We start from the raw sequence: 13,814 nt of genomic DNA on the forward strand, positions 1-13,814 counted from the left end.
TGTATCAGATATTACTGCATAACACACACAAAAACCCAACGCTGACATTTATGCAAAGGTATGTAATAGACCCTGACTCCATTTCTGTATGATTGTTCACCAGCTGCAGGCTGTTTACAGCACCATGTACAAAATCTCATGATGCTTCTCTCCAAAATAGAGGATTCTCTGCACACTACCTATTCTAAGGTGTTAGAAAACATCTTTCCTAAAACCTCAGTCCAACCTCCTACTGAAAGCCACAAGTTTTCCAAAAGCACTGTATAAATACCCTCATTTTCCAACAAAGAAGTCTTCTGCCAATGTCCCGTGAAGCATCACCTGGCTCCCTTCGCAGGTCCCAACAGCACACACAGATGTACTGCCGAGCCCTTTAACTGATGCACAGAGCATCCAGCTCTGCTCCTTCCCCTCATCCTCGTAAATCCGTTTGCAATTTGTGAAGAATATATTCCTGCTGGGACTTCCACTAACCACCTTTTCTTATTCTTACAAGATTTCTCATACTATGCAAGCTCCTGCCACAGCATTTATCTTCCACAATCATTAAATAGTAAAAAAGGATTATGTCATGTTGAATGAGCTAGGATTTGAATCTTTATCTGGTCTTCAAGTCTGATATATGAATTCTTCTAAGATTCCTTTCCTGTAGCTTCACAGTCATATTCTTTCATGTAAAATATTTGCAAAAGAACCCCACACACTGCTTACTAAATATTATCTTCCACTGAATCAAGGCATTACAACAAGCCTAGGGGTGTGTGTTGCACAGTGTATGTGATCACCCAACTCTGAAGTAATTTCTGTTGATGTCATCCACAGAAGGAACTAACAAACCCACTACAAATCAGGTAATTCGTTTTAAAATATTCACAATTAAGTACTGTGGTGTTTTCTTCGATGATGTAGAGGCCAGACCAGCTGGGAAGAGAGTGAGTATCTTTGCACTTACTGGGAACACTGGCGTCATCTAACTGGTGCTGAGAATAAAGCAGTGCACGCTTACAGTATCTGGCACTTGATCTGCCCATGAGTATATCCCTACACGCACCAGCTCATACGATGAAAGGGACAGTCTCCAAAAAGGGTGTGAAAGGATGAGTCAGATCCAGCTATGCCAAGAAAACGTGAACTAGGCTGCGTATCAGAAATAACCCCGTGCTACCTGGTAACAGCACCCAGACACGGAGCTGAAGGAACCCCACGCTCTAACTGAAGTAAGAGGTGGGTAAGTCTTTACATAGGTATTAAGTCATGTAAAAATTAAATCCCTCTTCTGAAAAGATCATTGACCTTTTAGATTGAGAGGAAATTTGGTTGTTTGGGGTGCACATAGAAATGAGGAGACATGAACTGTATATTTGGATTAAGAGGTACGGATAGCAGGAGAGAAAAAGGTAAAGGTTAACACAAGCCATATTAGTAATAAGAAAGGGTTCTTTGAATTAAAAATATATTTTCGTCATTTAAATTAAATCTGTTTTATGGATGATGGGCAGTCAATGCCATACACTCATATTAATAAATTTTCTACCATAATGTTAAAAGGAAAGGAGGAGTACACACGCTCTAGGACTGCATCTGGATTTCTAAACTTTTAGACTAAATCAGTTATATGTTTACAGCAAACAGCTTTCTCCTGAAGGGACATAAGTGTTCTGGTAAACTGCAGCTGACACACATAATGAACAATTCCATTTCTTGAAGATTCAATAAACGATAAACTGAAGGGTAAAGTTCCCTGTTGCTGACAGCTGCCAGGTGAGAAAGGGGATTTGGTTTTGCTAAAGACAGAGAAGGAATCGACAGGTTTTTATTCACTTGGATCTAAGCAAATATATGCTGACAAATTTAACGTTTGGGGTTTTTTTTGTTGTTGTTGTTAATCTTTGAGTATTATCTTGGTTAATTTTTTCCTGCAAGGTTTTAAAATGACTCTGCTGCTGACAGTAATGAGTTGCTGTGCACAACAGATCTCATGGCTTTGACTGCAGGCTGACGACTTGGACCTGTCATATTTAACATTGTCCTAAAATGAAACTATAGCCATTTCCACATAGGTAATCCCATTCCAGGCCTACACAAAGGACTACTTTTATACATACAATCAGGAAACACGAGCAAACATTAGAGTTTTCAAGAATTTTCCTCTCTCCATTGCCACGATGGAGCAGTCCTCCTTCCTCCATCTTTGCAACCCCCAAGCACCCAAAACTGCCAAGCAGATCCCTGCAGAGCCAGCGGAGAGCCAGAGACCTGCCAGCTCTGCTGCTGCCAATCCACAAAGAAATAAAAACCCACGACGATAGGCAACTTTGAACCGTACTACGCTGCTATTAATGCTAAGTCCATGATAAATCTATTAAGTCCCATAAAGATCCATAAATGACTTGCCATGCTGTAAGTAACAGCAGACCATGGTCCAACTACCTTGTGCACTAATTTATACTCCTATACAACAGATTTGGTTTGTGTAAGTGTTAAGCCTGCAACTAGAATGACTTAAAACTACATTAGAAAATACACTATGCTCTTTCCATTTCAGAACTACTAAAAATCATGTTTATGAAGTTATTGATCTCTAAGAAAGAGGGCAGTTATTTGGACAGTTCTCCAGCAAAGGCTGCTTTTGCACCAATTTAAAAAAAAAACACAATCAACCAACCAAAACCAAAATACCACTTTGAAACTCATAATATACAATGCTTGGAAGCTGACACTTCACCCTTTTACTCAAAATATTGCTGGACACCTGGAAGTTATTAGGTACAGTAATAATTTCTACTTTGCCTCCAGTCTACATTTTTCCTCTGGGTCGCTCATGAAACATTTTTAATCCTATAAAATAGAAACCTAATTCAAAAAGTATCGACTCAGGATATCTTTTTGTCTTTCTGACTTCAAGCTCTCTCTCAGCTAGACTGGTTGCCTGCATAGCTCCAGCATACATGCAGCTGCACAGCACGATCTCACATGTGCAAAACATTGCCATTACCTTTTTATTTTTACCACCCCAAAAAATTAACTTGGCTGAAATGTCACCCCTTAAACAAATATGTAGGTGACATTTCACAGCCACAGAAACATTTCAAAGAAGGGAAACTTTAAAGGTAGGAGTCACAAAGAGGTCCTAAGTAATTTCTCCTGTATTAACTGTGAATGAAAGGCAAAATATTGTCTGCTGGATGAATGGAAAACTCAGGTAGTTCTCAATCAACTGTAAATATTAAAATTCTCATATATCTCTTCACAGTCCAGGTATAAATTATGGCTACTTGGCCAAATTCCAGCTTAGTTAATTACAATCTCACATAAAATAATATCCTGTCTACTTTAATTGGAGCATGACATAATAGGAGATTTATAATAATCAGAAATTTCCTGAATAATAATTCATTTAAGGAACAATTTTATTACAGACTTCTATCTATTGGTGCAAGTTTTCACTAAAAACGTAAGCTGTAACCACCACCTTATTATATATTCGCAGTGATCTGTCTTAGGGTTTTATATGATTTGCATTACTGCAGTATCTGAGTATCTTCTATGTGAAATCAATAGCAATATCAAAGCCCATAACTGGATAATGAAGTTTCTAAAATGACAATAGAGCTGAAATCCCCTTCTCTTACACTTTTATTCCCCTATGCTGTCATTTTAATTTCAGGGTTCTGCTTGTATGGGTGTTTTGTTGTTTTTGTTGGTTTTTTTTACAACCACGGAAACACTTGTAAAAGAACTTGCAGAATCTGACATCAGATCTGAGGCCTGGAACAAGTTGGGATTTTTGTCACGGAGCTTTTTACAAGTGGGTCAAATCCTTACAACAGCAACCAAATCATTGCTGAAGCCACCGAGCCTGAGAACAGAGGGTGATGGAGAGTTTAATGGAAGGAGGAGAACACATATTGACGACAATACTGGAAATCAGTTCACAGTATCAAAATCAATCGTGGAAGAGGTTACCTGGCATCACTGCCTGGGATAGCTGCGTGGTGGCCGCGGGTGCCTTCCCATCTATTTGTAAAGGCGAGCACCGCAGCCCCGAGTTTCATTTTAGATGTACGCTGGCTGCACATTAGAAAAGCTCCACTAACACTAATAGCGTTACCAGCTCTACTGATGTTACATGTCCCTTTGCATTTAAATACCTCAGAACAGCATCACTGCCACCAGTGGCAAGTGATGCTCTTTGGGCTCGAGGCCACAGGGACGGATGCCAGCCTCGCCGCAGGGGCAGAGCCTGCCTGGAGCATCCGAGCCCCTGACGTCCCCTCTGCTGCTGGGCTGCATATAATACATCTAACACACAAAACGGTGGCTCCGAGCTCAAATTCCAACGCACATAAGGTTATTATAATTCAATATACCCGGTGAAGAGGCACCCAATGCTCTCGGGTGGTTTGGTTCCCTGCTGTGCTCGGCACCGCGCACGGCATTCAGCCGCAACTATGCATAAGCCACAAGCTGGGTAATAAAACCCCAGGATTTGGGTGGCCTCTACAAATAAATGCAACTCAGAAGAAGTTGCTGGCCCAGGCAGTAACGTAACTGCTACAGAAAGCTGAAACGAAAGCTCAATGACAGCAGGTAGCAGCACAGAGCGTGCTGGGAGTGGCAGTCTCCCACCCCAGACACACATCCTCCCCTTTTATTTAATGCTGGGAAAATAAATTTTATTGTAGCAAGAAGCTTAGATAATTTCTTTACTGAGGTTAGATGCTTCTTTGACTACACTGACTGCTACCTCCAGCAATAATGCCTTAAATCTCCCTGGGCAGGGTTTGATGGCACAGTAATAAAAATGTCTGTGCCCTGTTTATACCTCAGCTACTTCTGCAACAGCAGTGATGAACAACACGATTGATTTCTCCTAGTATGGAAACACCCTCGCCTGTCATCCCTGTTTGCTCTTGGTTTCTCTCCTCCTGTTTATTGCCAGAAAAGCAGACTCAAAGTCTTCCAGGTATGGCTGGCATCTTCCAGCGGGTTTGCACATCAGCTGCCGTACCATCAGATACCTCTGCGATACTTTTTGCATTTTTTGCCCGCCTAAGGGCATTCAGACCACGGCTCTCCAGTGAAGAAACCTGAACATCATTTCTCCATCTTGATTACACAGCTTAAATGCCCATCTCATTTACATCAAGTGAGACAAGGGGATTCTGGCCCACAGGGAGCAGAGAGCCCTAATTTCATTTCATTTAGCCTGCAGTCACAGGACTTCTTTTTCTGTTGAATTATTACTGGATAGCATTAAGATGTATGGCCTGCCAAATATGTTTAAATGACTTTTTGGTCCCCATCATCCCCGGGAGAAAGCTAACAAGATCTGTCCAATCTATCTAAATAGAGATGGGAGGGAGCTGGGAGGAGACAGTACTATTTAATGAAGCAGTAAAGAACTGAGGCTTTCAAAAGAGATGATAGACCCTAAATAAATAAATATAAAAGGCTAACAATGGCATGCCTAATTATATTTTCACTGTATGCCTGTTCAAAACAGTTGTATGTATCTATTCTCTCTGGTTTCCAGGCAGGCAGAAGCAATCCCTAAGTGACGCAGTCCTCTGACTGAAGCAACAGCAAAAATTTATTAAAAATATAAAAATCCACAAACAAAGCTGCATAGGTCCCTAGGCCACTTGTTATCTGCCATCAGAGCAGAACGGTTCATTTAGGATGTGTGATGGAGGATCTGGCAAAAGAAATCCCACCTCAGCCTCAGGACATGTCAACACACCCTGCAGGTTTTCACCATCCCCTTAGCCCAGATGCCCAAACACAACCAGTAAGTATTTATCTTATTTTTGGTAAAATATATACTTTACTTAATGAGTAAGGGCCACAAAACCTAGGTGGAAAGCTGCTATGTTTTTTGAAGGGATAATGGGCAGAGGGCAACAAAAGATAGAGGAAATACTAATTCCTTAAAGTCTACTGTTGCTGGAATTCCTAGAAGTACTGTAATTAAGAAAGAATAAGGAAAACTTTCTTTGATTTTGATGTTAGACAGTGCTTCAGACAGTCTACACACCCACTGTACGCATTCTTTACCAAAACATGGCCAGACACCCGATCTTTAGAAAAGGTAAGCATGTGCAAAATGGATACCTGAAAACAGAAAACCAGAGAGGTGTTTTACCTGAAATCACTCAAAATGACTGGTTTTAGGAGGGGAAATAGCTTGACTTCAAGCTGCCGGAATACCTGCACTCGATTATTCAAGTGTCATATTAACCAAAAACCCCAATGAAATAAGAACTCTATTATAATAATTTCAACTAGTTATGGCAGTCAGACTAAATCTATCTGAAAGGTTCAGGGAACCAGATTCCAACTTTCAGTTTTTTCTTTCTTTTCTGCATGAGATGATGCAGAAGTTGTGAATGTATTGTCACACAGCACAAGGAGTGAACAAATTTAGATGACTCAAAAATTTCTGTCGACTTCCAAGAACACCAGATAGCATCTGATTGCAATATATAGTTTATCTTAATACAACAATACCCAAAGTCAACTGTTTTTTCCCAAGTCCAAGTATTCTGTAGTCCATATGAACATACCAGGGCACAGTTCTTGCCCCCAGGATCCCATGGTGTGAAAGATCTTGCCATGCTATGACATGCACCAATTTAACATAACTCTGTTTTCATTTTTCTGCTGCTATCTCTGATGAGAGAAAAATATGGAAAACAGCACTGGAAAAAGAAAATAATTCAAATTGTATTTTTATGCAAATGAAGTAAAGATAAACTCTATGTCCTCTCTTAACATATTTCTACTTGCCCATAGATGCAATAAAAAGCAGCCTACTGAAAGCTTTTCATCCCTCCAAGAAAAGAATAGTCTAAAAGAAAAATGAGTACTCTAACCAATTCTAAGCAGTCAATTTGTTAAGCAACCATGCAAGTTACTTCTGCTTGGAGCAACAGAGCAATACCAACAAGAGCTGCAAACTGCCGCGTGAGCTGCATCAGGATTAATTATTTTATATGACGATGTCTGGAAGTAAGGGGAGCAAAAGAATGAAATGGAATTTTATCTGTTTTCAGCCAGCAAGGAAGCTGTTTAGGCTATTGGCTTCTGTAAGTGAATAGACAGCTTAAAGGCAGATCAATCAAGCTGCTTCCTAACTTGCCGTACACTGATTTAACCTCTTTGAATCTGAATGCTCAATGATGAGCAAAGCAGAGACAAATGGCTTGAAATGGAGTTGTGGTGAGACGTGCTTAAACCGGGTTGGGTGAATTGCTTGAACCGTTATTTTTGAAAATCTTTCATAAAATAAGAACAGATGAGCAGCAGATATCCCATGATTAACTAGCATGTCCCGCCAGCAAAAGTAAAACATGGCTCACAGCAAAATCATTCTCCTGTTACTGTTATTACAAATTCAGACAGTAAGAAGGAAAATTAACAACAAACACCTGAGCATCTGCTTATGCTTACAAAGGAGCATCTCCATCAAAACTGGAACTGAAGCAGGTTGTTTTGGCGAATTTAGAACTTTTGCCTCTCATCAAACTAGTAGATAGGCCCAGCAGTTGTGGGGGAGGTGGGAAGGGGAGATGAAGCAAATAGATACCTGTCAAATGCATGAAAACAATCAATATTGAAATACTGCCATCAGACCCCAGACTGAACCTTTCCAGACAGCCTGGCAAGTTTTAGACAAGGGTTCCTCTCTGTCCTCCTACAGGAGAGCTTGCTCAGAAAAAAAATCTTTTCCTATGTTCTTATTTGCTGTTTCTAGCCAGGCATTACGATGGAAAAGGCCCATTGTTTGTACTGCCCTGACAAGGCTAGTGATGTAAAGGAACGCTGCTGCTTTTTAAAAAATCCCCTACAAGGGAACTGACAGGTGGTTCACTTCTGTAAATTCAGGTTCACTGATTTAAGGACATAGCCTTGGAGCACAGATGCTACTGCATTCCCTTTCTTACTGTTTTCTACAAGAGATGTTATTTTTCTGGGAGATAGTCAGGCTGGACAGTCCCATATTCTGCAGGGCAGAGTTACTCAATTCAGCCTCAGAGGTTTTTTTCTAGAATCCTTTCTTCATCTTCTCCTGCCACTGTTACAGTAGATTTAGCTGCAGAAGAGGCTAATGCAGCTGTTCCCAGAGAGCCACAAATATTACCCTGCAACAGCTGGCGGGGAACCAGTTAACACTTTAGTGGCTGCTGCCAGAAGTACCCAGAGCAGGTCTCACCGGTGCAGTATAGCTCTGGTCCAACATAGTCCTGGTCAGTTGTGGAAACCGGGATCTGCCTCCCTGCCTTCCTCCGCACGGCCATCCTCGCACCGCTCCCATTCCTGTCCTGCTGGCTCCCCCTGCCCATTCCCGCAGGTGATCTCCGCAGGCAGCAGCCCCCCTGTCCCCCTCAACTTTCCTAATCAGAGAGACATGCCCTAACTCTTGGTGTCCACCATCCGGGACTAAACACTCCTTATCATCCTGCACGCTCAGGAAGATGGTCATAAACTTCATCTGTCCCCCCAATAGCATCAGAGCTGCTGCATACCCAGTACACGGTGAACGGCTTATTCTTTTCTGTGAGAATGAAACAGTATCTTCTCTTGGAAAAACTTTCATGGTCCAAGGGTCCTCTAACTTTTCTGATCACAATTAGGTGATGTTTATACGCTGCAATGAAATAATGGCATTTAAATCATAGGAAAATCTGGCACCTCTGTCCTATAGTTTCTTTCTGGCGAAAGGGGGGCTTTGAAAGAAACCAACTACAGCAAACGTATCACTTTTAAATATCCAGAGCATGATTCTTTACTTGCTTTGTAAATCACTCCTGAACATTACAGCCGCCTTGGCTTTAAAGTTACTCCAGTCCTTGTGCATGACACACAAGGGTGGCTGTCTCAGACTGCGCTTGTTACACTTCAGAGAAAGATAAATAGTGGCTGGTGGCAGCGATTCCCCTGGACCCCCGGCTGACACAACAAGCGCATCAGGTGGTGACGAGCAAGCGGTGATGGCAAGGTCACGTTCTGGGGAAAAGTCACTCTGAGCCACGTTGAAAATGAAGGTAAAGTTTTCTTCATAAGTTTCCATTTGAACTAGAAGGCAGTTGGGCTTTTTCTAAGAGGGGGGAAAAAAAATAAAAAATGTGATGTTCAGCATGAAAACCCTTTGCAGCAGCGAGCAGCATGTAATGTCATTGTAATGGGATTTGTGTTTGCAAGGGCCATGGCTGGCACTGGGGACCCCCCGTCACACAAGGAGCTCCCTGAGCGAGGCAGGGAAGCACTGCCGTGGTCAGCACGAAGCTTTTGGGATCTTCAGGCACTGGCCCGGCTGCAACTCTAACGAGAGGGGTCCTGACAGCCATCCATTTGGTCCTGGCTGCAGGAAAAGGGTCTTAAAAGACAGAAAGTATATTGAAAAGTGCACCTCTGGAGGGTGGAAAAAGCAAAAAGTTGAACACTATTAAAAAACCCTACACGACAAACACTCTTCCAAAAACTGACAGCTTCAGTAAGACCGACGTGGCACCCAAACCCTTCCCCTCGGCCAGCGCCTGCTCTGCCGTCCTGCGACAGAGAGAGAAGCACAGGGGGAAGCCTGAATCCCACTTAACGGAGACTTCAACTACTCACAACTTCAGGTAAGTGTTAGACTCCCTTGAAGTGCAAACCTTGTGCAAGTCGCTATGACCGAGAGGTCATCAGTCCCTTTACTACCTGTAGTAAAACCAAATTTGGAAAAAAGTGGTCACAAAAAGATGAAGACCAACGAATTTCTTGGGTAGTGTAATAAAGAGCCCCCGTCATAATTCACACATAATTTTAGAAATTAAATCTTAATAATAGAAAGAAATTGCAAGAAAGTTACCCATGTAGGTCTTGCTATTTCTAGCAGTTCTTCAAACTCATTTTGATGTGTTTGCTCTACAAACTCAGACTCTAACCAATTTCTTCAGATGATGGCTAAAATCCAAGGAAATTTCCTGTCATTTTGATTGAACTAAACCCCCGCGATCTGACGAGATTGTGATGTTGACATTGTAACATTGTTCAAGCATACCAAATCGTGAATACTTTTTCTAATATATGGATGATTCTCTCCTTTGCCTTGCAGAGGACACATACTCTGCCAGGAAACACCACTCCCAGAGCTACAGCTCACGCCAACGAATGCTCTGATAAGCAAGACCCTGCTACTTGGCAGGGGCATTTCTACGTGGCTACCACCAGCCTCCAGCCAGCACTGGACACACTACCAATGTGATGAGCAGTTATAAGCAAATGACATCATGTGAAATCTGGGTGTAGTTCTTGATTTCTTGCCCACCAAATTGAGAGAAAAGAAACTCCTGAAGTGGTATCATGTTGTCCGTTCATCGGAGCATGGATGCTTCCATCAGCATCCTTTTTTAGAAACCGGCAGAGCTTGTGACACCTAATTCACTCTGACAGAGTCACACCATTATTTCCACATCTCCATCTGCTATAGCATAAGGAACTAATGCTAATGTGGACATGTCCAAGAAGCTTGTAGAACAGGAATGAGTAAACTTGCAACCTGTTTCATGTATAGCACCAATGCATGTCTTTCTGCTCTGGAGAAGACAGGGACATTGGAGACTGCCCACGACCAGCGGAGGAGGAGGACATGGCAAGTCCTGCAACAGATATGGTTCAGAAGAGTTTAAATGGTGAAGAAATGGTTTCTTTCTTACCCTGGTTTGAAAGAGATCTGTGAGATAAGAGACATAAATTACCCTGGAACTTTCCAGATTTTCGGTGTCTGTGAATTGAAGAGAGATGCTGTAGCCCCTGACGGCTGAGACCCACCTGCTATTGACACAGAATAACTTCTAAGCATGAAAAGAAGTCTTCAAAACATCTCTTAGACACTGATAGTCAAATTTTTCAAGAGTTATGCGAGGAGCAAGCTTAGAAATCCCTTAATTTGCCAAAATGGGAATTGTTCACGTTCCTCTTGAGCCTTCATTCCAAAACTTTTCCCATTATTTCTGCCAGAGTAAAAAGAGGCAGGTATGAAAAAAAAACCAAACCCCAAGCTAATGGACAAGAGAAAGCCAGCCAAGCAAAGCGTTGGGGTGGAAGGGTAGGTCAGAGCTGCCTGCGCAGGCAGCCGCGGGCAGGCACCTTCCCGCACCAGCGAGCGGGGCCGCTGCAAACCAGAGGGGCAGCGGCAGAGCAGCCATATGCGATGAAATGGCATGCGGGCTCCTTGTTATTGTACTTTATTAGCCTGCTGGAGGCAGGGAGGGATAAAAAAAAAAAAAAAACAGACATTAGCAGTTTCTGTTACTCCTCATGCTGTTTTCTCTCCAGGGCTGTCACTGGTTTATTTATTTATTTATAAGGCAGGCTGCTGCGATGAGAGATGTCTTGGTGATTTTATGGAGTGGGCAGAAGAAATGGATCGAAAGGAGGTTTCTCAGCACCTGAGACCACAAATATTTATAGATAGGTGTGTTGTGACACATGAGCAATTCCGCTTAAAGCAAAAAGCTTTTTAAAAATGATTAAAGTTACAGGCGGATGCGAGGGCAATTAAGATATCCAGAGGTCATACCAGCTTAAACTTGGAAGAGGCAAAGACCATCAGAGTATGCAGAATTTGCATTTCATATACAAACTTGATACAAGAGATAGTAGATTCACAAGAAATAACATACTTCAAAGTCAGCCTCTGCTGGGTTTGCTGGAGACTGAGCTCTGGGCATGTCAGCTGGGTGCAGCAGCACAGCCCTCGCGTAATCTGGGGCTCACCCAGGCTCCTGACAGCAAAACCACCCAGACGACTAATTAAATAACACTTCAGCACAGCAAAATCATCTTGCTTACTTCGACTGATTATTAGGTAATTCTTCACAAGATAATTGTAAGAGAAACAGCAAGGCTCAGATACCACTTCTACTATCTCGATACAGCTGTTACAGCACCTCTAACATTTATTCGGCTACTTGCAGAGCCCAGCACCAGTCATCTCCTCTGCACTGAAACAAATCTGTTATTTCAAGTGACTTAAAATGGTTTTCACCTGACAACTTTTGAAGTTGGAATTTGAAATTAGCTGGGCCTCTCAATCCAGCTCCTATGGGGCATTGTCCACAAAAACTAATAACAACAACAGCAGCAATAATAACTATAGGAAACCAAACATCCCCACAAGCAGTATAACTGCTTCATCAGATAGTTCAACCTCTTCTATGAGCAACTTGTATCCAATCCTCAGAGTAAATTACCCAGCGCGCTGACAAGAGACACAATGAAATTGCTTTGCCACTGGCCCTGTTGGTTTCTTCAGAGTTTCTTTTATTATAGGAAATTAGTGGATCAATTAACACTTATTGAAGTACTTTTTGTTTCATGGGCAGAAGAACGCTTGCAAAGCCTGATGGAAGATCTACAACTTAGAGAGTTGCCACATGGGAGAATTAAGGTGGTGGCTCAGCATGATGCGGTCCCAAGTCCCCCAGCTTTCCTTTTCCCTTCCCTCTTCCTTTCTCCTTAAAGGAAATTACACCTGCCAAGTCTTCCCTTGCCTAATGTTTAACAAAAGGAAAGCTGATCAATGATCGCTTGGAGCTGCTGGTCTTCTCTCCCAGGAGCCAGAAGAATGAAGCTAACCTGCCACTCTTTTTTTTTTATTTTTAAAGCTGTTGGACACATGATGCCTATTGCAGGGAAAATCTTTTATTCCCCAACGTCCTCTGTTAAAGAGCTCTTACAGAAAAGGAATCCAACAGTTCATTACTTCTATCTGCTCAACACACTTTTGACATAATTGTATTAGTGCCTCACTGCAGGGCTTGAAAAGTGAAATCTGAAAAGCAGCTTTTTGCCATTGGTTTATTTATTTGCTGAAGCCCTGTTTATGCGCTAGAATACAAACCATATTATTTGCAGTTCATATAATTTGTTTAATGCATTACGTTCAAGAGGCCACCTGTGCTAATGCATCAAAGGAGTAAGTGGGTTACTCTCACTCTATTTAAGAAAGGAGAAAACTATTTTCTGGGCCGAGTCCCTCCCGTCAACGCACTTGCTTTCACCAAATTAAAGTCAGCGATGGTGCAGGGTAAGGGAAATGGTGAAGGGGAGAGCAGGAGACCACACCAGCGGCACTCACCTGGATGGCAGCAGCCGAGTTTGTTCTTTTGTGTCTCAAGCATCTCTCTCCTTCACGGGAGCCCGATAACGCTGGAGGGATGTGCTGCTCTCCGGAGGAGTCAGTGCGTTAGCAGCCCCCCCAGCACCCACAGGTTTGTATTTCTGCCGTGTCGGTGTTTCGCTGTTGCCACGAAACTCCCATCTGGCAAAGAAAATGCGTTTCCATTCTCTTTGAAAGCTATTTGACTTGGTGGGTGTCCACGTAGCACTGCAAGATGAATGCATGCTATGTCCATTATAAATTGCTTTCATCTTCCATTCCGCTATAGTCGTTGGATGTCGATGCATTAGTTACGACCCACAGTGCCTGTTCATCACATTACACTGAAGTATTCAATAAATACCAATTAACATATTGGAGTCTTTCCATGAATGTATCTTGCCTGACTTGGAGTGGTGAATGGGTTCATAAAAACACATCTTAAAACAAAATAAGGGGGATAATAGCAATTCTGCAACAAATTTAGACTCATATTACATCTCATATTTTAGCAGATGATTGGTTAGTAAATTGCATTAAAAGCAAAACTCTTATCAGCCCTGCTAGAGGATGCATTACACCTTGCAGCAGACTCCAAACCACTCTACCCGGGAGAGAGACACGTATTTTTTGTGGTTTATATTGCACTGAATATATACTAATGGTG

The 13,814-nt window shown here is 42.2% G+C and overlaps 1 protein-coding gene across 1 annotated transcript in view; it reads right to left on the reverse strand.

The window, feature by feature from the left end:
- FSTL4 (follistatin-like 4) overlaps nucleotides 1–8,300 on the reverse strand; it is an 86,967-nt gene extending 78,667 nt beyond the window's left edge. The window contains exon 1 of the mRNA XM_010579191.1: nucleotides 8,216–8,300. Within this exon, the coding sequence (XP_010577493.1) occupies nucleotides 8,216–8,300 (85 nt within the window). The remainder of the gene's footprint in view (nucleotides 1–8,215) is intronic.
- Between the last annotated feature and the right edge of the window lie 5,514 nt (nucleotides 8,301–13,814).

The sequence above is a fragment of the Haliaeetus leucocephalus genome, unplaced genomic scaffold (assembly GCF_000737465.1).
Source record: "Haliaeetus leucocephalus isolate CR32 unplaced genomic scaffold, Haliaeetus_leucocephalus-4.0 Scaffold656, whole genome shotgun sequence".
In the NCBI taxonomy this organism is placed as follows: domain Eukaryota; kingdom Metazoa; phylum Chordata; class Aves; order Accipitriformes; family Accipitridae; genus Haliaeetus; species Haliaeetus leucocephalus.